Below are 24,039 nucleotides of genomic sequence, written 5' to 3'. Positions count from 1 at the left end.
GTTTTATTTTTATATTTTAATAAAAATAAAAAAAAATTAAAAAAAGAGTTCGGGAGAGTTCAACAGCTTCCATGCTGTTCAGTTGAACCCAATATAAAGATTGTTTTTTGCTCTTGGACTCTGATTTTAAAGTAAAAGTCCTTGGCCGTTTCCAGACGGCTTACCTGCACCCGGGACGTCGCGCCACATTTCAGATCGTGCCGGGGAAAATGCGAAATATCGCGTTTTCTCGCGTGACTTTTGCACGACATCGCGCAAAACTCGCGCAAGAAAACGTGATATTTCGCGTTTTCCCCAGCATGATCTGAAACATGGCGTGACATCCCGGGTGTAGGTAAGCCGTCTGGAAACGGCCCTTAATACTTTACAGTATTACTTAATACTTTACTTCACATATAAAGGAAAGATTTCAAAATCTTTGATGGATCTAATTTCGATTAATTGCAACATAAACTGAAACATAGGAATTAAGAGATTTTAAATTGATCTCTTATCTCTGTTGATCATACAGGGATTTTTTTCAAAAGAATCTGTTTTCCAGATGTTTCAAACTAGGACTGGTCAAATGGATGACTGATTTCTGCTAGGGAAAATAAATAACTGGGCTGTGACCTCCCCTCCCCTCCGTAGCTATTTTTATTAGTGACAAGAGAATTATCAGTATGCTTATGTTTCCAATAAAATGCAAAGCGGAAAAAAATACAGTAAAACACTAGCAGTTGAACAATTATATATGATAAGGATTTTCTGTTGATCTTTATGAAGAGATACATTTGTTTTGACCTTTTGTCTTTTACCCACAGCAACATTATATTTTATATTGCATGGTAAACACCAATTTAAAGCAAGTAATGTTTCATTTGCTGTGTTTCTTATTCTGTGGGACAAACACAGCTGTAAAGATTATGAGTTAGGTTTTGGAGGTCTAAGGCAACAGCTAAAAGAAGACTTCCAAGGAAGCAGCTTGCAACACTTAGACTATAATATACAGTAAAAAGGTCTTGACTCATATATATATATATATAAGAAAGCATTATCTTTTGCCCAGTGTACTTGCTTGGTTTAGAATCTATACCTAGAGGCAAGAGCTCACTAACAAAATGCTTCTATTTTGCAATCCTGATTTCAGGATGGGCTGGCCTCCTCTCTATAGTTTAGTTACTGTTTTGTGTAAAGTTGCCAACTCCAGGTTGGGAAATTCCTGGATATTTGGGGGCACAGCCTGGAGATGGTGAGGTTTGTGGAGAGATCTCAGTGGGGTATAACACCATAGAGTACACCCTCCAAAGCAGTCAATTTCTTCAGAGGAATGGAGCTCTGTAGTCCAGAGTAGAGATAGGCACGAACCGGGGAAAAACCAAACCATGTGGTTCGTGGTTCGTCAAATTTCACAAACCATGAACTTCCACGAACCTGCCCCTGGTTCGCGAACTGGTTTGTTTGGTTCGTGAAAACGTCACATTCAGGTTAGAAAAGCATCACTTCTGGGCCAGCAGAAGGTCACTTCCGGGTCAGCAGAAAGTCTGCAGGAAGTCCATCCTCTGTTGCCTAGGAAACTGACTGATTGGCACCAGGCTGTCTGCAATGATGAACCAAAAAATGAACCAAACGAACCAGTCTAAAGTTTGTGGCGGTTCGTCAGAAATGGGATCTGATGAACCGCTGGTTCGCGAACCACGAACCAGCCTGGTTCGTGCTTCATTTTTATTCGTATTTCGGTTCATGCCCATCTCTGGTCTGGAGATCAGTTGTAATTCTTCAACCTCTGCCCCAGAGGTTGGCAACCCCATTTCTGTGGTTGAGACCCGCATGTCACTCTGCCCATCTTTCAACTTCATATGGAGGATTCCTATATAAATTAACTTTGTCATTGGTACATGCACAATTTGCAACAGCCCCCAGCTCCTGAGGTGTATGCCTTCCTTCCCTCCATGCTGCTGATGACATGGACGATGGTGCAGACTGTAGGATAATAATTAAGTTCCTTCAGGTCACAACCAACCTACAGTGATCCCTGCTGGGATTTTCAAGGCAAGGATGGACAGAGGTAGCTTGCCACTGCCTTCCTCTGCATAGCAACACTAGTTTTCCTTGGCAGTCTTCCATCCAAGTACTGACCATGACAAACCCTGCTTAGCTTCTCAGCTCAGATGAGTTCAGACTGGTCTGGGCAATTCAAGCTGAAGAAACACCCTTCCTAAAAGGAAGCTTGACTCAGAGCTGAAGGGCAAGTGAGCTACTTATGGATACAAGTGGGCAAAGCTTCTTTCCCCCAAAACAGCTCTGCTTTCCTAGCATGCACCATGCAAGCCACAAACTGTACAAAAACTGCACACTGCATCCCAGGACCACTTCTAGGTTGGGGGGCGGGGCTGGGAAGAGTATGCAGGAGCTGTACATGCCCAATACCAGCTCCTCCCTTCTTGCTTACTGACCTGTTCCCCACATGCCTGTGGATTTTTCCTCTACCCACTCACCAGCTCTCCCATTGCCTGCATTCACAGCTCTCTACACCACCTGTGTGCCCTTTCCCTGATGGAGCTGTGCAGTAGGTACACCTGGGAATGCCATTACCACAGGAGCACCTCTTCTGTGTGCACCACCCACACGCCTTTTTCTGGCAGTACTAGGCAGCTAGAATCGTGAGTGACAAAGCACTCACAAGCAGGGAGGGGAAAGGCATGTCAGGAAATGTGTGGAGGTCAGCTCCAGTGGGTCCACCAGCAACCCTGGGATGCTGGCCACTGGCCCACCTCAGGGTATGGTGATGCTGGCCTTGCCATATCTACCAGACTTGACCTCTGCCGATATGATTCCTCCAGTGTTTATGATCTCCTGATTTTCCATCCTAAGGCTTAGAGAGCATCCTAGCCAAGATCAATTTCAGCCTCCCTTCCTGACTGGCCATGACTTCCTATTGAGGTCTACATCCTTCCTGCCTGTCACCATCATAGACCCATTTCCTAGTTAGACTTTGGCATGATCTCCGTCATTTGTTTTTTCTTCTCTATTTCTGGCGCATTCCCCTCGGGGGGCTATAAATCTCTGTTCTGCAGAACGGCCTGTCTCCTTTTTAGTATTTATCTGTTCAAATGACAAGGTCCTCCATGCTGACAGACACCACCGCATGGATTCTAACTCCCTTGCAAGGGGCTAGTATTCCTTTTGTCATAAGCAAAGAATGTGGCATGTGGCAAAGGTGGTTTCAACATGAGGAGGGGCTTGTGCTGGTGTGGCTGCAGATAAAGCACAGCAACAATGGTGCTTCTGTATGGCAGTTTTCCCTGCAATTTCCCTGCCAGGGTTTCCCAGATGTAGCCGCTATCCCTTCTCTGGACCACTGAGGCTTTTGCCTTTTTTTAAAAAAATCACCATTAGAATATTGATAAATCAATATATCATTGTAACAGATTCTGTGAATTCCCAGCTTTAATTCGAAAAAAGGTCGTCTCTAGTCCCTTCGGTTGTGAAAATAGGTCTTTCCCCTTATAGCTCCACAAAGGAAAAGGCTAGAGTCTTACTTATTTAAAAAAACTGAAAGCTGAGAATTCAGAGTCTGTTACACCTATTGTTACTACTACAGTATATCAGTATAACAATGTTCTACTGCTTTAAAAAAAGCCCCGTCAGGGAAAAGGGCTGTCATGTGGGTGGGAAAAATCAAATTTTCCCATCCACACAGCAGCCATCCAGGCTTTACTGTGATGTTTCTCAAAGCTTTGAGAAAGATCAGAAAAAATCCAGGAAAACCCTGAGAGATGCACCAATATGCTACGGGGAAGCAGGAAACCCTTTGCCTCCCAACATCATTGAACCCAGGACAGATTGTGTGAAAATCGCCACAGACTATGTAGAAAACAAGCTGCACTATGTGCTTTGCATGAGACCATATGAACGTCTGTGGCCAGAGGACCAGAATCACAAAGGAAGCAGAACATGAAGTGAACAACACCTGCACCACCCCTCCCACCGGGCTCCCTTGCCGGTCTATTCTGAAAGAGGGCGGATAAAACAGATGGTCTGATTTTATCCATCTGATGAATCCAGTTGCTGAAATGTTGGTTAGACAGATGTCAGGAGAGCTGGAATGCTGATCCCACCATAAATATTTTGTGTCCCCTTTTAAATCTATAAAATAAGCTAATATAAACCCCATGGGAATAAATCTGTGAAAAGCAGTAGGGCCTCAAGAATCTTCCTGACGTGAGAAAGTGCAGCCTTCCAACCCGAACTTTCATGATCTGGTATATTTTTTTTTTTTTAAAATCAAAAATAAACAATCAAGGCATCAGTACACAGTGCAAATTAACTTAGATCCAAGAATGCCATTACAATATTTGAAGCTGTATACATATTAACTGAATATTATTTGGTTACAGGGTAGATTTATCAACCTCCAATTATTCAGCTAGAACAAACGACGATGTTTAAAAAAAAACCCCACCAAGTTAGAAATGAAAGCCAAGCACATTCCAACAAACTAACTGACAGCATTTTAGACGTAGGCATCATAATGGCCCTTTTAACAAACGGATGTGACCACTACCCTGGAACGGAAGAATATACAATCTATAGGCACGATGCTGTGGAAGCATCTGCTAGGCTTAGCAAGCAATGAAAACAAAGCAGATAATTCTATCTACAAACCAGAATGGATGTCAAAGAGACAGTGCCTTCTCAATTTCAGCCCCTTGAAATGACTGCCTTGCCTCCATTTCTGAAGGCCCTGATGGGATCGCTTGATGTTTTCTTTAAGATGACACAGGCAGCAAGAGTCGTAACTGGATCAAGAGACTCCAGCGTGGGGATTCTGCACACCCCTGGCAAACTATGGTGGAGAAAAATAGAATATGGTGGAATAGAATACAGTGGAAAAAAATAGAATACTGGGAGAAGGAACTGGTAGGCTGGCTGGATGAGAAGGTGCAGTGAAGCCAGATGGTGGGAGAGGAAAGGGAGAAGCTGGGGAGAAGAGCCCAGGAGGAGCTAGCCTTGTTCAGAGTGCTAGAATGTGTACATGTGTGTGTGCACACGAGCGCGCACAAACACAAGTGTGTGTTCTGTTCTCTCAACCAAGAAGGAAGGGGGGAAAGGGAACAGAAAGCTCCGTCCTATTGACTTGGAACCATCCTAGATCCACACTGCATTTGTGGAGTTGACCACCCTCCAAATACGCCTTCCTCTTAGGGTTGCCAGCTCCAAGTTGGGAAATTTCTGGAGATCTGGGGGGTGAAACCTGGAGAAAGTGGGGTTTGGGGAGGGAAAGGACCTTGGCATGGCATAATTCCATACAGTCCACCCCCCCAAAGTAGCCATTTTCTCCAGCTGAACTGATCTCTGTGGCCTGGAGACTAGTTGCAATTCCGGGAGATCTCCAGCCATTACCTGGAGGCTGGCAACCCTACTTCCTCTATGCCTGATCTGGAAAGAGGAGAGATCAAGGGAAGCTGTTACTGTCTTCCAAGGGTGTTTTGCTGCATGTCGCTTTAGAAAGGAGGCCAAAAAGTCTTGTATTCCTCCTTTAATGCCATGTCCTCAAGCCACAAGCCTTCATATCCACATACATGGCTATATTTTCATTCATTCCATTTATAGCCCTTCCTTTTTTCATCATGGAACTGGAGGGGCGGGGCGGCTTATCCAAGATTGCGAGGAGGTCTCCAATCCAGGTATTGGCTGGACGCAGACCTGCTTAGCTTCAAACAACCCTGTTGTGTGATCTCCCCGCATAAAGTATATATTTGCTGTGAAACAGGTGACTAATACTGCATATTTGCAGGAGAAGGGAAGAAAATACGGTAAAGTTTAGAATGGGGACAGGACAGAAGGGAAAGCATTCAGATAATATGTGGTTGCAGTGCTGTGATACTGCCTGCAATAATGTAGAAGGGTAAAGGAATTCCTTGCTTTTCCCATTTACAGAGCAGCTGTACCTACCCCATGCTTCAATATTTGGTTTTCCCGAAGGAAGCAGTTTTATTTTGCGACTTGACTTTTGAAACATTCATGTCCATTAAAATTTCTCAGCTTAGAATGAGGAAAACGGTTTGGGCTACATCCAGCAGACGTAATTTGGGCTGATGATGATCCCAGGTTTCCCATGCTCTGGAGCCCCAGGGTCGAACTCTAAAGGGGAAGTAGACATTCCATTCTGCCCACTTCTTGGTTCAGACTCAGCAGTCCTGAGGAGGATGCTTAGTTAACTCAATACATATGCAAATACAGTTCTCTAATTTCCTTTCGCATGTTTATGGAGCTAATGATCTAGATCGAGTGGTGAAGGCTACATTCTAGATACAGGTTTTTAGGTTGCCTAAGGCTATTTATCAATGAGCTTCTGTGAAAGGGCATAAGGCCATTCATCCAGCAGTGTAAAAGCACAGCTAAGATGGAAATGGCACGTTGCCCAACTCTGACACATACAATTTCTTGGATACTAAAGTTAGGGAAAGCCCAAAACCCAAGAACTGCTACTCGCAACTCTCTATTCACTCACTACACTTCCAATTGCTTCAATGGCTTATGGCCATGGAATTTGAGGAATATCAAATTGAGATCCTGAACGAGAGCAGAGCAGCTAATTTGTATGATTTCCCCCCCCTCCCATTCCTGAGTCTCTGGAGTTTCCAACTTATGGCCATGAGTTTTTAATTTTAGGACTTCGACAGTAGGTCATATAGTGTACAGTGAGTCGGTTTAACATCCTGCATAAAAGAGAATCGTGACCTTCTAGGGCAGAACATTTCAAGCAGTTACAGAAAGTTCTCTGGAGACTCTTGCATTCTCATAGAGGACAGGAAGCCACTTTGGATTAAAATGTGCATGGTTTGGTTTCTCAAAAGTGTGTCACGAGGACTGCAAGTAATTCAACACATCCCTGCAAAAGTTCTACATTAGTATCTCCCTTTCAGACAAGATGAAAGAACTTAAGAAGCACCCGGATGGATCAGTCCAGGGGTCCATCTAGTACAGCATCCCGTTTCTCACAGTGGTCAGTAACTATGGAGGGCCAATGGGGCCAGGGCCTTCCCCTGATGTTGCCTCTTAGCACTGGCATTCAGAGGTTTCTTCTCTCTGAATGTAGAGGTCTCCTTTAATCACCAAGGCTAGTAGCCACTGGTAGACCTAAATCTGTCTAATCTCCTTATAAAACTGTCCACGCCTACGGCTATCACTACATCCTCAGGCAGCAAATCCCACATTTTAATCACTCATTGAGTGAAGACGTATTTCCTTTTGTCTGTCCTGAATCTACTTTCCATCAACTTCTTTTGGAGCTCTCAAGTTCTAGTATTTGGGGAGAGGGAGAAAAAAGTTCTTTGTCTACTCTCTCTACCATGTACATAATTTCATAAACTTCCATCATGTCCCCCTTTAGTCATCTCTTTTCTAGACAGGAAAGTCCCCAATTCTTCAGTCATTCTTAATAGGAAAAGTGCTCCAACCTCTTAATCATCTGGGTTTCCCCCTTTTCTGTACTTTGTCCAGCTCTGCAATGACCTTTTTGAGATATGATGATCAGAACTGATGAGGCTAGGGTTACCAGCCTCCAGGTAGTGGCTGGAGATATCCTGGAATTACAACTGGTGTCCAGGCCACAGAGATCAGTTCACCTGGAGAAAATGGCTACTTTTGGGGTGGACTCTATGGAATTATGCCATGCCAAGGTCCTTTCCCTCCCCAAACCCCACTTTCTCCAGGTTTCTCCAGGTTTCACTCCCCAGATCTCCAGGAATTTCCCAACTTGAAGCTGGCAACCCTAGATGAGGCTGCACCATAGATTTAGACAAAGGCATTACATTGGCCATTTTGTTTTCAGTTCCTAGTAATCCCCAGTATAGAATGTATCTTTTTCATTACTGTGGCACACTGGGTTGACATTTTCATTACATTCTCTAATACAATTCCACAGTCTCTTTTCTCTCAGTGTCATCAAGTTCAGACCCCATTAGGTTCTACTTCAGGTTGGGATTTTTTGTTCCAGTGTGCCGCCCACCAAGTGTTTTTATAAACTGAGCAGGGCCAGGTGGGGCTTCTACCCAGCAAGGCTTTTGATGGGCCATTAGAGACTTGATTGGTTGTGCAGATGTTTGAAGATGTAGCTTTAGCAACAGCTGGCATCACAGCTCAAGGATCTTCACTGTGGTGGCTGAAGGTAAGCTGCAGCAGCCATTTTGTGGTTGGCTCCATCTCCTGTGGCAGCCAGAAGATACATGGGCACAGGTAGAGCCCCAGGTAACGGTACACCTCGAGAGACCAGGATGCTTAGCTGAACAGATTTTAAAAATCCTCTGGAAGCTAGTGAGATGGTGCAATGACTGACCAAAAGTGGGGAAACAGCACAGAAATGCTATTTAGGATGATTCCGTTTCATACAAGCCGAGTCCATGTAAGGATGATTCACGCAAAGATGGTCTGTTATGACTGGATGCCCTCTTTATTATGCACATGGCATTCCTTCCCACTGAACAGGGTAATGTAAACAAGACAGCAGGGTACGCCTGAGACACGAAGGCTTCCACCCATTCCCAAAGGTCTGAAATGATTTTGTTTGGATTCACAGAATGTACTAAAATTCTGAGTGGGATGTGATTTGGATTGGAATTTGATTAGTCAAGTTCCAACTGTAAATCCTTACTAATAAACTGAAGCTGAACCCAGATCGCATCGTTATGGTGGGCTGCTGAACTGCAGAAGTGATGCTTAGCACATGTTAGATGTGGTTGCCCTCCCTCTTAAAGATCATGTTTGCTGGCTGTGGTTGGATCCCATTGTCTATGGACGCATGTAGGCTTCCTGCCAGCGCCAACTGTTTGCTAGGCCATCTACAGCATCTCCCAAGAAAGACTGATTTGGCCACAAGCATTCACACTTAATGTAACTGCAAGTACATTAATGGAAAAGTGAATACAGTGAGACTTATTTCTGAGACGACAGGATTAGCATGGCACTGTGTAAAGCAACCTTTTTAATCCTGCAGGCACCTTTGGAACTCTGTACAGCAAATCAGATCTCCAATGGCCAATCAGAAGCTCTGCTGGACAGGCACCAGGAAAGTTGTCAGCAAGAAAAATGGTGCCCACGGGCACCATGTTGGGGACCCCTGACATAAAGGACATCCAAATTTGACAATTTTATGGGACTGCCTTGAAAACTCTACAACTGCTCCCGAATCAGACAACCAGTTAGTAACAAGAGGTTTGCAACAAGAGAATTCATCTGGGGCACAAAGATGTTTGTTGGATGCTAGCATGTCTCCAGGCAGAATTCAGAAGTTCTGAAGATGGCTTTGTGATCTAACATTTTGAAGAACTGAGTATCTAATTTTGTGGCATTTCCCAGATTTTTTTCTCTCTCTTGCAATTAGTTGCTAGAAGATAATCTATAAAAAAAACTCCAGTTGACTTAGTTCATAGTACATAGTTGGTTTTGCACAAGGAAAAATATGCTATCAAATGCAGATTCAAATAATATTTTACAGTTTTGGACACACTAGTATGGCCTGAGTGACATATTTCTCCATAGCAGCTGAATTGCACATACAAAGTTCAAGCCGCCAAAACCTGGGACAGTACACCACAAAAGGGGAAGCAGACACGGAGACGCACCCACTCGGCTGCCCTCCTTAAAAATCACATTACAGTTTGCATGTTTATAATTTTATCATTGCACTAAAGTCTGAAAGGAATCTGGCAGACAGTTCTACTTTAAACTTTATTATAATGTTGTGGCATTCCCTTTCATTCACCTATTTTGTGTAGCATATCCATGTAATGCCGCTTTTAGAAAATGAAGAACAAAGGCAGAGAGTATTGGGATTTGGGCTGGAGTTGTATCTTGAGATAAACACTGTAAGCATGCTAGTCTACATTTTAGGCACTTAACAAAGAATACACAGGATTATCCCATTTTATTTTCACAGGCGACACAGTCAGGTAGCTTTGCCTGGGCAATGACTTCTTAACTAAAATAATTCCCATGCGCTCTGTATAATTTTGAACCTAGGATTGACTCATCCAGACTGAGTACTTAACATCACACTGCCTCTCTTGTCTTAATCTTTTACTTTTTTGAGTTGCAAAATAGTTTTCCTACTAAAAAAAAAGAGAGATAATTTGAAGATGAAATTCAACAAGAGAAAAGAATGAGAGCCAGTGTCGTGTAGTAGTCGGAGTGCTGCAGTAGGATCTGGGAGACCCAGGTTCGAATCCCCATTCTGCCACAGAAGCATGCTGGGTAACTTTGGGCCAGTCACACACACACACACACACACGAACAGCCTAATCTGCCTCACAGGGGTATATGAGGATAAAATGCAGGAGAGGAGAATGATGTAAACTGCTTAGAGATCCCATTGGCAGGATATAACTAACTAACTAACTAACTAACTAACTAACTAACTAACTAACTAAATAAATAAATAAATAAATAAATAACTCATGGTAATACAAAAACTCAATTTTACATACATTCTACTGGTTTCTGATTTAACATTTATATTCAAGGACTGTGAGAAGTTTGCTAGAAATATCAGGACAATACTACCATTTAAAAAAATTCTCTGAAGTGACCCCAAAAAGGGGGCTGATTTTAGTAAGCCTGAAATGTAGCCTCTTTTTAATTAAGTTGGGGTGAGGCCTCAAAAGGGCACTAAATATTCATGGGAAGAAGCACAATCAATAAATCAACTGGAGTGATATTCCCGGTCTTAGCAGACTGCCCTGGAGCTTCATCAGCCACTCCTGCAGTGCGGCACATCAAGACAGGAGATGCACCTGGGTCCTGCCAAATAACCTGATCAACACTCTATGTTTGTTGCTCTGTGCTGAGCAGTGAAGCCATGACTGCCAGGTGGTTATGCCAAGAAAGGGGGCACTGATGACTGATCTAGTTGCCTTGGCAAGGCGGGCATCTCCTGGACGGCAATGCAAGGGCATTGCGTGAAATCATCACAGAACCAAACCCAATTGCCACATGACACGCATGACACAATTCCTTACTTGGGGAAGACAAGAGCCCTGGAAGAAAAAAGGCACTGAAAACAGCAGGTCAAGGTGCAAATAAATATATGCCACTGAAAGAGGGAGAGAGAAGTGAAGTTTGTGAAAGAAGCAAAATTTCACCCCCAAAATCACATTTTTCACTACAAAAAAATTCTGAGATGAAAATCTAGCAAATGAGTTATTAGGATAGGGGCTTTCAGATAAAATTTAAAAATCAGAATTCTCCTCTGTGGTTTCTCCCAAACTTGAGAACTGTCTGCTATTACACTGTTAAAACTAGGCTTGCCAGCTGTGGGTTGGGAAATTCTTGGAGATTTGGGAGTGGAGCTTTAAGGAGGGTGGGTTTGGGGAAGGGGAGGGGCCTCAGCAGGGTATAATGCTATAGAGTCCAGCCTCCAAAGCAGTCATGTTCTCCAGGCAAACGAATCTCTGTTGTTGGGAGATCAATTGTAATTCTGGGAGCTCTCCAGGTCACATCTAGATGTTGGCAACCCAAGGAATAGAACTGGAGAAAGCTACAGAAAACGGACAACTATTGTCAGAGGAACAATTCTCAACTAAGTTAATCCAGCAAGCGTGGCTGGGGCAGTATTCGGCTGTTTCCACACACGTTGGATAATCCACTTTCAATACTCTTTAGTGAACATTTGAAACTGATTTTCCATGTGTGGAACAAAAAATCCAATTCAAAAGGATTGCGAAAGTGCATTGAAAGTGCATTATTCAACGTGTGTGGAAATGGCTTCTGCCCATACAGCCTTACAGGACATGAAACCCATGTTTTGCACTCACGTTCCCTTCAAATTTTCTCAGCCTGGGAAAGCCCATCCAAGACCCTGGGATGCACATGTGCACGCATACACACGTCCAGTCAGGTGGTTAGCAATAGTGGCAATGGGGGGAAGGTTAGAGAATTGCACAAGCATCAGCCCACTGCAGTGGACACGTATAGCTGGATCAGAGCCACAGATGTTTCCTTTTTTAAAAATGATAATGGTGGGCGGAGATGCATACATGCCCCCAAACGTGAGGGATTTAGACAGTATTCGTACAAAACAGTTGCTGCCCTTTCACGTTAAAAAAATTCTAATAAGCACAGGTGGTCACTGCCACAGGAAACAGAATTCGCTGGCCTCAGAATAGGAATATTAGCAGATTAATCTGTGGTTTACAATAACACAATCTAACTGGCGCACAATCCCAGCATGAGTTCTATAAACAACAGCGCACTTTGGTGAAAACAAAATTACAACTGAGTATATGAAAAGTTACTATTCCATAGCGATCAGTTTGACCACACTAACTTGACGTGAGGTCTCTGGCCAGAATGCTTAGCTGGCCTTCCTCACAACCTCCATCATCTCCCTCCCACTCTGCCCCTGCCAGCTGTTTCCTAGCAGGCTTCTGTGCAACAGGTAAAGCATCTCCCAAAACTGTGGATGCCGCCACGGGAAAAACTGCACCAGCTAGAAGTTACAGAAGGTGGGCATGCAAAGAGAAAGCTTGTGCATACACACACACACACCCATACACCACTTAAGGATTGGCACACCACCAGAAGTACCATCAAGGGAATATTATCAAGTGTTCCTGGCAGCCAAGAATGTGGCTGCACTGGCAACAGAGTCCCTTGTCTTAGGGCCATTGGCTAGCGCCAAGGCAGCACTGTCCGGCACGTGGGGCAACAGCAGGCATCTGCAGGGAGGATGGCTAACAAGAAGGGAGCTTTGAATGTCCCCTGAAAATCTGTTTGGTCTCTACGGTGCCACTGGACTCAAATCCTGCTGTTCTACTGCAGACCGACATAAGTATTCTTTTGAATAAGCGTTCCTGGAGAAGATATATGTATAAGATATAAGAAGAAGGGAACTTTGACTATCCAAAGCTTATCCCCTGAAAATCTGTTTATTCTCTAAGGTGCCACTGGACTCAAACGCTTCTGTTCTATTGCAGACCAACATAAATAAGTATTCTTTTGAAGAAGCATTCCTGAGTCAAAGCTACTGATACCCCAAAATGTATAAGATATCTCTGAAGAAGGGGCCTTTCACAGTCCAAAGCTTCTCCCCTGCAAACCTGGTTGGTCTCCAAGGGGCCAGACCCTGCTAATCCCTATAACAAGACGCCTGGCACGGCAGGGAAGCCCCCCAGAGGCCCGCTCACTTACGGCTCGCACTCGCCCGCTTCGCAGCACCGCCAGTCCCACGAGGAGCAGCGCCAGCCTGCCGAGAGAAGGGAGAGGAGAGGCGAGGGTGAGGCGCGCCCAGGTGGGCCAGGAAGGCTGCCAGCGCCGCCGGGCACGCCACCCCGCAGCCAGGGAGGGAGGGCGGCAGGCGAGGAGCCGCGCCAGAAGGGCTTCTACTTACCGCCGGAGGGGCGCCGAGCGCCTCATCGTCGCCGGGCTCGCGGAGACACTCCTGAGGGGGAGAGAGAAGGCGGCCCCCGGTCAGCGCGCAAGACGCCGAGCGGAGAGGGGCGCCTGAGGCGAGGCGAGGCGCGGAGGGGCTGGCGGGGGGGGGGCTGCGCGCGTGTTTGAAGCCTCGAGGCCGGCCAGGGCGCGGGAGACCCTTCGCCAGCCCGCCCGCCCGTCCTGCCCCTTCGCAGCCGGCACTCACCGTCCACGCAGCGCCTGGCCGGGGCTGGAGGCTGGCAGTGGCGAGGGGCTCGCCGGCCGGCCAGTGGCCCGTCCCCGCCAGGCCGGCTCGGCGGCGCCCTCCCGCCGGGGGGCGGGGAAGGGAGGGGCCGCGGCCGCCCACCCATCCACCCGCGGGGGCTCTGAGGCACGCTCGGCCGGCCGGCTCTAGAGGCGCCCCGGGCGAGGCGCCGGAGAGACGCAGCCGGGGATCGGGGCCGCCGGGCGACCATGGGCGTCAGCAGCAGCCTCGGCGGCGGGTGGTGGCGGCGGCCGGTGGCGGCGGCGCTCTTGCTGGCCGCGCTCCTGCTCAGCCCAGCGGCGGAAGCGGCGGCGGTGAGTAGCGAGCCGGCGCGGGAGAGGCTCAGCCCGGCGGGGAAGGGGCGCGCTGGCCGCTCCCCTTCCCGACGAGTCGCGGCGGGACTTGCTCCGACGGGCGCCTTCGGAGGCGCCCTGGAAGAGGGAGGCTGGATGCTGCTGGGGCTCCGCGGCTGGGCTGGCCCAGGGGGCTCCGGCGAGATGCGCTCCCGAGGTGTGGGGACACGTGTGGCCGGCCGGGTGTGTGTGCACGGGTGCGTGTGCGGGGTTCCTTTCGCCATCCCGCAGTAAAGGGACCTGGCGAGCGCCGCGAAGGTCAGGGCACCGGACCCGCGATCCCAGGGGCGCTCGGGGATTCCCATGCTCGGAAGCGAGAGGGGGGCCGGGCTCGATGCAGGCGGCTTTCCCTCGTCCCCGAGGCGATTGTGCAAAGAGCAAAAGCGGTGCAAAAGGGGACGGCAAGCTGCAAGCGCCGGCTCATTTTAGACCCGAGTGGTGGTGTTTCGTACGGGCGTTGTAACGCTCTACCCCCGACGGGGCTCGGTGTATCAAACTGCCGTGGGGGTGATTGATCTCCTTGCGGTGAATGCACTGCCGGGTGGCCCTGTCTGTTTAGTCTGAGCTCAGTCAAGTGGGGTGAAGCTGCCGGATTCGGGGCTGTGCTCTTGAGAATGATCTCACCTCTGACAAGTGATGTGATAAAGGACGAGGCGGTGGTCAAGAGCGAGATTCAGGTCCAGGAGCATCTTAAAGACCAAGTAGGTTTCCAGGATATGAACTTTCGAGAGTCACAGCTCCCTTCCTCAGTTGTCAAGTTATGGACTCTCCTGTCCAGAGATCTGCTTAATTCACTGGTATGCCTGAACGGTGAGCTGCATCACTCGTTGCCTGCTTCCCACCTAAAATATTGGTTCTACTCTATAAGCCTTTGTAGAAATGATTCTCATTTGAGGTTTAGCCTTCTTTACTCTTCAGTGGAAGAAAGTTTAAACGGGGTGGGTGGGGGGGTTGCATCTTCAGGCACATGTCGAGAAATTGTGAGCGCAGTTTCCAGGCATCCAAATAAGAACTTCTTCTAATCTCATTTGTTTAAAGGAAACAACTCCACAGAAACTATGTCAAGGAGTGTGACTTATAGTCATGAGTTTCCATCTGGAAAATAGCATTATTTGAGGTTGGTAGCAGAGGGTCTCTTAGAAGTCTTCATAAGCCAGTAAATATTTAGTCTTTACGGCTGCCGAAATTGGCAGCAGGTTAACACAGCCAAAATTAGTTAGCCTAAGTCCTGCTAAAATTAATCACTGAATGCAACAGACCTCCACCACCTTGCTCTGAGTGGTGCAGTTTGATGACTTTAGACTCCAGATTTAATACCAGGTGTGTTTAGAACTACAGTTCCCAGAGTGCAGTGGGGGAGAAGAAGGCAGAATACTACAAATGGATGTGAGGTATATGGAGATTGTCCATTTCTCCCTGCAGCCTGTATTTGGGCTCTTCGTGCTGAGCCAGCATGCCTGGGGCCTAGGGTTGTCAACCTCCAGGTGGGGCCTGAATTTCTCCCAGAATTACAAGCGAGGCTGCAGAGAAAAGTTTCCCTGAATGAAAGAAATGTCAACGGCAGAGGGTAGACTGTATGGAGTTACATCACCACTGAGGTCCCGCCCCAAACTCCACCCTCCTCAGGCACTACCTCCAAATCTCCAGGAATTTCACAATCCAGAGCTGGCAACCTTACAAGTGCCCCAGATTTTCACCCCTAGTGGAATACTGCTTGTTCTAACTTAAGACACATTGTGTTCTGTGTTTTGTTGGTGCTGATTCTACGTGCCTTGGAGATCGAACCCAGTTGGGGCTTACTTCTGTGTAAATATGCTTGGGGTTTTCATTGCATGGATTTAGTTGAGTGTATAAGAATTGCAGTTTCCCCCCCACCTTTAGGATCAGTTTTTACATATCAGTTTTTTTTCAAGGGCCGAACCAGGTTTTTCATGTTTGCAAATGCGCTTTTAAAATTGGACCACGTTCTTTATCTGCACAGTTTGCATTCTGCTTTGCAAATACTCTCACACATGGAAGTTGTACTTATTAGGTTATGCTCATTCAAACAGAGCTGTGAACAGGAGTCTCAGCACTGGCACCTGTTTTTGGGGGGGAAGTAACAAAAACCAGGTACAATGACAGAGGCCTATGACGCTGGTTTGGATGCAAAGCTGGTCTGGATGAAAACCATGGTAGCCACCAACCCCTGGCATTCCCCACTGCCCATAAAACAAAGCATGCCATCTTAAAGCCCTTCCTGTTGGGGTCTTGTTTCACCCCACTTAAGGCTTCAGATGACACAGAAAGCAAGAGATCTTGTTTGTCCACCATCTGGATATATTTTGTCCCTTCTTGATGGACCGCGGCTCTTCTGGTTTGTTCTTTGGTGGAGTAGACTTTGTTCAGCAGTGGCACTCTTTTGCTATGGCTACACCACACACCCCACCGCCTTCCACGGCCTGTGCCTCAGCAGTTGGGCAGGGCAAAGGGGATGCACTGCTAGGGGTGGCGGAAGAAGTAGAGGGATGGCAAGTAGGAAGAACACCTTCAGCAACCCGGAGGATGTACCAGTTCACTGGCTTGTAGCCCGATTCCACTTTCTCGCCTCTTCTCCCTTTCCTAGCTGACACATTGGGGAAGGACGAAGCTGCAAGAAGTCTGCAGCTTCTCCCTGTAATCTCTTGAGGCCCAAAACGGAGCATAGCCCTGCCTTGTTCCTCAGGACAGGCAGAGAACTCAGGAAAGAAGGGACTGGCCCTTTTATCTCTTGCAGCTGGCTTTTGTCCGAGGCAAATACAGTAGCCTCTGGCTTTTGCCTTATGCAGTGCCAACACAGAGGAAGAAGGACGCTTTCCCTCCAGAAAAGTGTCTGTGTGTGTGTGTGTGGGGGCAAACTAGATAGCATGTGGATTTGCTATTAACATAAGAAGAACACAAAATATTTATGGTAAAGTGGCTGAAGACAGTGTCTTCACCTTGCTCCTCTCCTAGCAGCAGAAAATCTACCCAGCAGGGTTGTGGGATTGGAAGCAGACTGTGTGTCCCCAGGATTGCCAACTTCTGATGGGGAAATTCCTGGAGATTTGGGGGTAGAGCCTGGAGAGGGAAGAGTTTGGGAAGAAGAGGACCTCAGTGGGGTATAATGCTATAATTTCATTTCACCCTCCAAAGCTGCCATTTTCTCCAGTGGAGCTCATCTCAGTCACCTGGAGATCAGTTGTAATTCTGGGAGATCTCCAGTCCCTATATGGAGGTTGACAAAAGTCTGACTTAGCATGTGTACCTTCTGGCTTGGCTAGAAGACCCATCAGTTGAGTAGTGCTGATTGATGCTGTCTCATCTAAACCTGGAGAGAGGTGGAGAGGGAGGATGGGAAGGGGAAGCGATAGGAACAGTTGTCGTTCTTTCTGGGTCATCTTCATATCAGGTGCTTAACAAAAGTTAAGCACTCAAGGACACCTTTGGGATAGAGGTTAAATAGTGAATTGGAATAATGAAGAGGTGTCCAGCGTGGCACCCTTGGGCACCCTGATGCCTGCCGGGATATTTCCTGGTGCCCACCAAGTGGTTTTAGAAAGTGGGCAGGGCTTTTGCCCAACAGGGCTACTGATTGGTTATTGGAGATCTGATTGGCTGTGTAAATTTTTTAAAAAATTGCTTCAGCAGCAGCTGCCTCCACAGTAGTAGAATCTTCACTGATTGAAGGTACGTGCAAGAAAATATTTTTAAAGAATACATGCATTTTATGCACAGGGACGCAGTTCCGGCAGTTCCCCAAAGAGGTCACATGTCAGGTGGTCCCACCCACCTCACTCGGCCATTTTGGTCCCGTTTCGGCCTGGATTGGGGCTGAAACGGCCTGGATCGGGCCTCTGACAGGTGCAGCGGCTCGATCCCGACCATTTTGGGCCCCTTTTTGGCCATTTTCAGCCCCTTTTTGCCATTTTGGGACCAATTTCGGTCCTGAATGGCCAGGATTGGGTCCAAAACAGCCAAGATAGGTGATGTCAGGGGGTGTGGCATATGCAAATCAGTTATACTAATGACACACTTCCGGTGATGGCAAGAGGAGTGGCATATGCTAATGAGCTATGCTAATGAGTTCCTCCAGCTCTTTTTCTACGAAATGACCTCTGAGTTATTATTAGAGTCAAGCATAACCTCACCCCTTGACATTTTCAAATTGGCTCCGCCTCCTGTGACAGCCATTTTGTGGTTATGCCCACCAACTGCTGTTAGAATTCCAAAGGTGCCTGCAGGCTCAAAAGGGTTAGGGGACTCTGAGACAACCGGACAAGTCATCTCTTTTCTCAGCTGTGTCCCCAGTTGCAACCAGTGAGAACTGAGCCAGCTCTTAGCTGCATGGCAAGATGTTAATATTGCTTGCTAATGTGAACCCTCATCTGAAGTCATACATGCCAGGCATGGATTTACTGCCTTAGCTCCGGTATTTAAGAGCTAGGCTAGGCCTCAGACTTCATTCTCCATCACAAGCTACCTTTAAAACGACCGAACTGGTTCCTTTCAGCTCCTGCCCAAGCCAATCGAGTGTGCCCAGCAACTAGCAGCCACCAGCCATAAAATGCTATCAATGGAATTTGATTAATGGGCATTGGTGTCATTGAAGGCACATATTTACTGAATAGACTATACAGCAGGGCTAGAAAAAAGATCATTCCTCACTCCATGACTGTAACAACATGTATTTGTACATCTGGCCTGCAAGTCACCATAGGCGGGTAATGCATGACTATATGAAGCTGTCTTTTATGGGGAAGGCCGTCCTGCTTGGTATTTATCCATTTACTTTTCTCCCCATTCTACCAGCCTGCTGTAGCCCCTAACACTTCAGTAGTAGTTCAGGTGTGCTTTGCAGAGATTTCTCACAAATGAGGTTTCCTGCTATAATTAGACAAAGAACTCATCATTCAGTCTTCCGATAATTCATGGACGACGGGGGTAGGATAATAGCAAAGGTCTTTTGGAGGCAAATAAATGTGCAACGCAATCCTAAGCAGAGGTACTCCAGTCTAAACCCATTGAAATCAATGAGCTTAAACTGAAGGAACTCCGCTTAGGATTTCGCTAAAAGATAACTAATGACTAAGTTCCAAGCCACTTTCGTTGCTGCATGTTACCATGAGCGTTGTTCTCATTGTCGATCTAGACTAAACAAGAGATTTTTCGGAAGCCGCACCGTTCAACATTGTCATCTTTGTACATGTTTAAAGTGCTGTAGTTGCACTCTCATAGTTTCCATTGTTTCTATCGTGGAAACACACAGTTCTGTCCTAAGCACAGTTACACCCTCCCAACCCCATTGACTTCTACGGACTTAGAAGGGTGTGACATGGCTGGAGATGATACTGTTATTTACACTGCTGACCATCAGCTCTGATTAAAAAGATGCTCAGGGGAATCTTGCACAAACAATGCTTAAAGAATAGCTCTTCCAGTTGTTGCCCTTTAACATTCCTGTGGGGGGGAAATGAGAATTTTAAAGTTCTGTCATACCTGTAATGCATTGGGATAGTTTTTTTTAAAAAAAATATTTTTCAGTCATTAGCACACTATTTTCAGATTATTTTTAAGTATGGCAGAAACTGCACTGCATAGATCAGCGGTAATTAAGAATTGTCTTTTAGGGTTTTGCATGTATTTATTTATATCCCACTTTTCTCCCAGTTGGGACTCAAAGCTGATTAAGACTTAATTCCCCCCTCCTCTGTTTTCTCACAACAACAACCTTATGAGGTAGGCCGAGCAGAGGGTTTGTGATAAGGTTAGACCCATGAGTGGCTATTAGCTTTGATGGCTAAAGGGAACTTCTGTGGGCAGAACCACTAAACCTCTGAATACCACAGCATTGGAATCAACACCAGGGGGAGGCCTCCGCCTCTGTGTCCTGTTTGTTTACCCTCTGTGGCAACTGTTTGGCCCCTGTGTGAGACAGAATGCTGGACTGGATGGGCCACTGTTCTGATCCAGCAAGCCTCTTCATATGTTCTTAACCAGATTTTATTAAGCTTCCCTACCTAGTCAATTCTTGCTCTAGGTGTTTAGGAGAGAGGCTATTCAAAAACTCGCTAAAGCTGTAATATGTTCTCAAGCGCACACCAAAGTCTGTGAGTAATGCCTTTAGTTGGCATAAGCACATGCCATTGTTAATGGGATGGGGTTGTTTCCATGTTCATTTAAGCTTCCAGGTTAGAAGCTGTGGGCAAACTTCATCTCCCTGCCTCCTTCCTTGTCCTTCCAAAGCCAGTTTGGTGTAGTGGTTAAGAGCGGCAGGACTCTAATCTGGAAAACCGGGTTTGATTCCTCACTCCTCTGCTTGAAGCCAACTGGGTCACTGAGGATCAATCACAGCTCTCTCAGAGCTCTCTCAGCCCCACCCACCTCACAGGGTGATTGTTGTGAAGATAATAATAACACACTTATTACTGCTGTGAGTGAGCGTTAAGTTGTCCTGAAGGGCAGTATATAAATCAAATGTTATTGTTACTATTCCTCCTGTGGTTCTTCACTACATGCCCAGTGCCACTGCAGGAACCCTGACGGCTGCTGTCCTGGGCATGGGTAAAAATGGTAGCCTTCGTTCTCAATGCCCACGCAATGTTGATTCTTGCAACAGCACTTTGATTTTGTGCTCATAGCACAGAACTGAGTTGCCCTGGGCATTTTAGCTAAGTGCCTGTGGTATGCCTTGAATAAATGGTAAGTGCTTGCTTGCCTGCTTGCAAAGGAGTATGGAGATTATAGTAGAATGTGACGCTGAGTGATTCCGCACATGTTGGATAATGCACTTTCAATGCAGTTTATCAATCGTTTGAGGTGGATTTTTTGTTCCACACACAAAAAAAATCATTCCAAGTGATCTATAAAGAGGATTGGAAGTGCATTATCCAACGTGTGCGGAATCACTCGCTATCAGAAGCTTAGGGAGGAACAAAATAAACCAGCCAGTCTAGTAGCACCTTAAAGACTAGAATCATAGAATTATAGGGTTGGAAGGGGCCTCCAGGGTCATCTAGTCCAACCCCCTGCACAATGCAGGAAATTCGCAACTACCTTCCCTTCCCCCGCACATACCCAGTGACCCTTGCTCCATGCCCAGAAGATGGCAAAACACTGTCAGGATCCCTAGCTGAACAGGCCTGGGGAAAATTGCTTCCTAACCCCAAGGTGGCGATTGGCATTACCCTGGGCATGTAAGAAGGGGCCACAAGAACTAGCACTGATGTAACCCTTCCATCTGTCAGATGGCCATCTAGGCTCTGCTTAAAAACTCACCAGATTTATTCCAGCAGAAGCTTTCATGAGTGAGAGTTCACTTCATCAAGTGCCTGGCTTGCACATCCGTAGGAGATCTATTTATACTGTAGGAGGAACAATATCCTATGTCGTGACCTTGATGTGAGAATTTGCTCTCGGTAGCATGAGATCAGAATATTGGAATGATTTTGCCTCCATTCATGGATATAGTACACATTCCCACCCCTTCCAGAAGATGCAAAGAAATGGAACCAAGTAATTGTAACTAGAACTTGCCTCATCCATTAAAGGGAAGATTAAAAAGGAATGTCTTCCAGACGGCCATGAGTCCCAGTGCCCCTTAAGCTTTTTTCCAAACACAGAAGTGACTAGTTTATGGAGAGAGCCTACTGGAGCAGCTGACTCGGTCTCCCACCCAGATCTGTTTCAACTCCCATCTCAGATCTGTTTCAAAAGTTTGCAGGAAGAACTTTTTAGATGTGCGGACAATTCCTGCCAAAAGTTCCAGGGAACAATGAGCCTGAATCTTCATTTCTGCTCTCTGTGCTTGCTATTTTTTGCCCCTGCTTCCCATTCCTCTCCAGAATCTATTCCTTTTCCTTCCTCTGGACTGAACAGCACTGTTGCCCTTCCCTTCCTTGGCCACTGTTTCCTGGAATGTTTTCCTGGAATGTGGCTCTGAGGTGCTTAAAGAGACAGAATCACATGTACCGGGCTTTGAGAATTGCACGGGACATAGGTCTATGTAGTGGGAAGTCTGTTCTTTAAAGGTGGCATCCATCCTTCTTCCCTTAAAGGGCTAATAACACTGTAGAAGGTCCTGGCCGTTTTCATACTCTTTAACATCACGCAAAACTCACGGAATGAGGGCATCTTCATCGCACGATTTCTGACGTCATCCCCGTCATGATTCCGTTTTTGTGGCACGATGACGTCAGAAATTGCACCCTCGTTCTGTGAGTTTTGCGTGATGTTAAAGAGTGTGAAAACAGGCCCTGTTTCAGTTTGCGAAATCATTTGGAGGTAGAACTGCCTCCCTACATTGCCCTGATCTGATCTAGGGCTGTGTGTTTGCACGTAATCTGTCTTTAAAAGACTACTTTGATCCTAAAATATCTTAATATGTGATTGACCTACGAAGAATTGCAAAAACTAATGGCATTCTTATAACTGCTTTGTGAAGCTTCATGATTAGATGTAGAAATTTAGGGCTATTTGCACTACTTGCGTGAGCAATGCTAAGCTGGTCTGCTAGGCCTACTTGGAATCTTACTCTGGTTTATTCAATTGGGTTTACTCTCAGGACAATGCTCTTGGGATGGCACTGTTACAGGGGTGGATTATATAAATGTTGCATGGTGCTGTTCCCCTGGAGGAGTTGGGGGGTCCCTGCTCCCAGCCTCCTCCCCCCTCCCCACTCACCTGGCTGGCAGGAGGAAAGTTACGGGGATAAGTCTCCCAGGGCACACTCCTGGCACGGTGCAGTGACGTCACTCCCAAGAGTGACGTCATTGCACAGGCCCTGCCAGTGTTCCCGGGCTTCACATCAGCCAATTCAGCCTGTTTGGGGAGCCAAATTGGCCCAGCACGAAGCCCTGGAGCACTCCTGGAGCCTGCGCAGTGACATCATCACACCGTGCCGCGTCCAAAAGATAAGTGCTAGGTCCCCCTCTCTCCCACTAGGAGGGTAAGGGAACTTGGCAACCCTAGAAGCCTCCTTAGAGAAATTAAACAATAACCAAAGCAGGAAAAATGGTATGGGAGAAATTAATGCCACGTGATTGGAATCTGATTGAAATGGGAGTGTTCTCACTGTCTTTGGTAAAGGAAGGAAAGACTTTGGAGATGGTCACAGATGATCTGGATTTGGGCCTATTTCTTGTAAGCCATCAGCTGGGTAGTAGTGGCCTGATAAGCTGCTCCAGTGTTTGTTCAGACGAGACAGTTCTGTGTATAAGCATGCTCGAGCAAGTTGAAGACTTCCTGAAGATTTTTTCCCTCTCCAGGTAATAAGCCTTTGACAAAGGCAGGATACAGGAATGGGTGGATCATAGGTAGGGCAGGCTGGAGTAGGTCTACATCGCTGTTTACATTTCCACTTCCTGGACGTGGGCAGGGATGCCCAAAGAGACATAAATAAATGACCTCACAGCAAGTCTGAACAATGCAGCAAAGGTTAACTGGCGACAAACATGACCATTACTGGTGGGTTGCTTGTTCAGTCAGCAGCCAGAGATGTCCGCGACGTGACGGGCTGTGTGCACCTTGCCTCTTGGACTAGTTCTTCCTCTTTTAGAAGAGTTTCACTCGTCAAAAACTATTAATTGCCCCTGTACGTTCTAGCAATGGGGTGACAGACACCGAAAATGGTAATGCTGGGGAAATGGCCTTTTTTCTTTTGCCTCTCTATATATTTAAATTTGTATTTATTAGTGCAAAACAACCCCCCCCCCCAAAAAAGAAACAAAAGAAAAACAGTGCTGGCAACAAAAACAGTGTTGGCAAATCTATGCACAAGCTCCTATAAAAGGTTTCCAAGTATCTATTGTGTTTGTTTGTTTGTTTGTTTGTTTGTTTGTTTGTTTGTTTGTTTGTTTGTTTGTTTGTTTGTTTGTTTTCGATTTTTATTCCGCCCTCCCCACATTTCCAGCAGGCTCAGGGCGGATCTAAAAATAAGTCCATACATAATTGCCGTCTACATGTGATACGTTCAAACATTGATAAGTTTATAAGGTCCTCAATCCATTGTGTTACAGAATGTGGGCTTTTGTC

The 24,039-nt window shown here is 46.4% G+C and overlaps 2 protein-coding genes across 2 annotated transcripts in view; one reads left to right on the top strand and one right to left on the bottom strand.

The window, feature by feature from the left end:
* Nucleotides 1-13,693, bottom strand: part of COL4A2 (collagen type IV alpha 2 chain) — a 177,164-nt gene extending 163,471 nt beyond the window's left edge. The window contains exons 1-3 of the mRNA XM_054970131.1: nucleotides 13,619-13,693; nucleotides 13,370-13,420; nucleotides 13,171-13,225 (exon numbers count right to left, since the gene is read on the bottom strand). Coding sequence (XP_054826106.1) covers nucleotides 13,171-13,225; nucleotides 13,370-13,395 — 81 coding nt within the window. The 5' untranslated portion in view covers nucleotides 13,396-13,420; nucleotides 13,619-13,693. The remainder of the gene's footprint in view (nucleotides 1-13,170; nucleotides 13,226-13,369; nucleotides 13,421-13,618) is intronic.
* Nucleotides 13,694-13,749: 56 nt separating this feature from the next.
* COL4A1 (collagen type IV alpha 1 chain) overlaps nucleotides 13,750-24,039 on the top strand; it is a 185,302-nt gene continuing 175,012 nt past the window's right edge. The window contains exon 1 of the mRNA XM_054970138.1: nucleotides 13,750-13,971. Coding sequence (XP_054826113.1) covers nucleotides 13,867-13,971 — 105 coding nt within the window. The 5' untranslated portion in view covers nucleotides 13,750-13,866. The remainder of the gene's footprint in view (nucleotides 13,972-24,039) is intronic.

The sequence above is a fragment of the Eublepharis macularius genome, chromosome 1 (assembly GCF_028583425.1).
Source record: "Eublepharis macularius isolate TG4126 chromosome 1, MPM_Emac_v1.0, whole genome shotgun sequence".
NCBI classification, from domain to species: Eukaryota; Metazoa; Chordata; class Lepidosauria; order Squamata; family Eublepharidae; genus Eublepharis; species Eublepharis macularius.
This window is presented reverse-complemented; position numbering and strand designations above follow the sequence as displayed.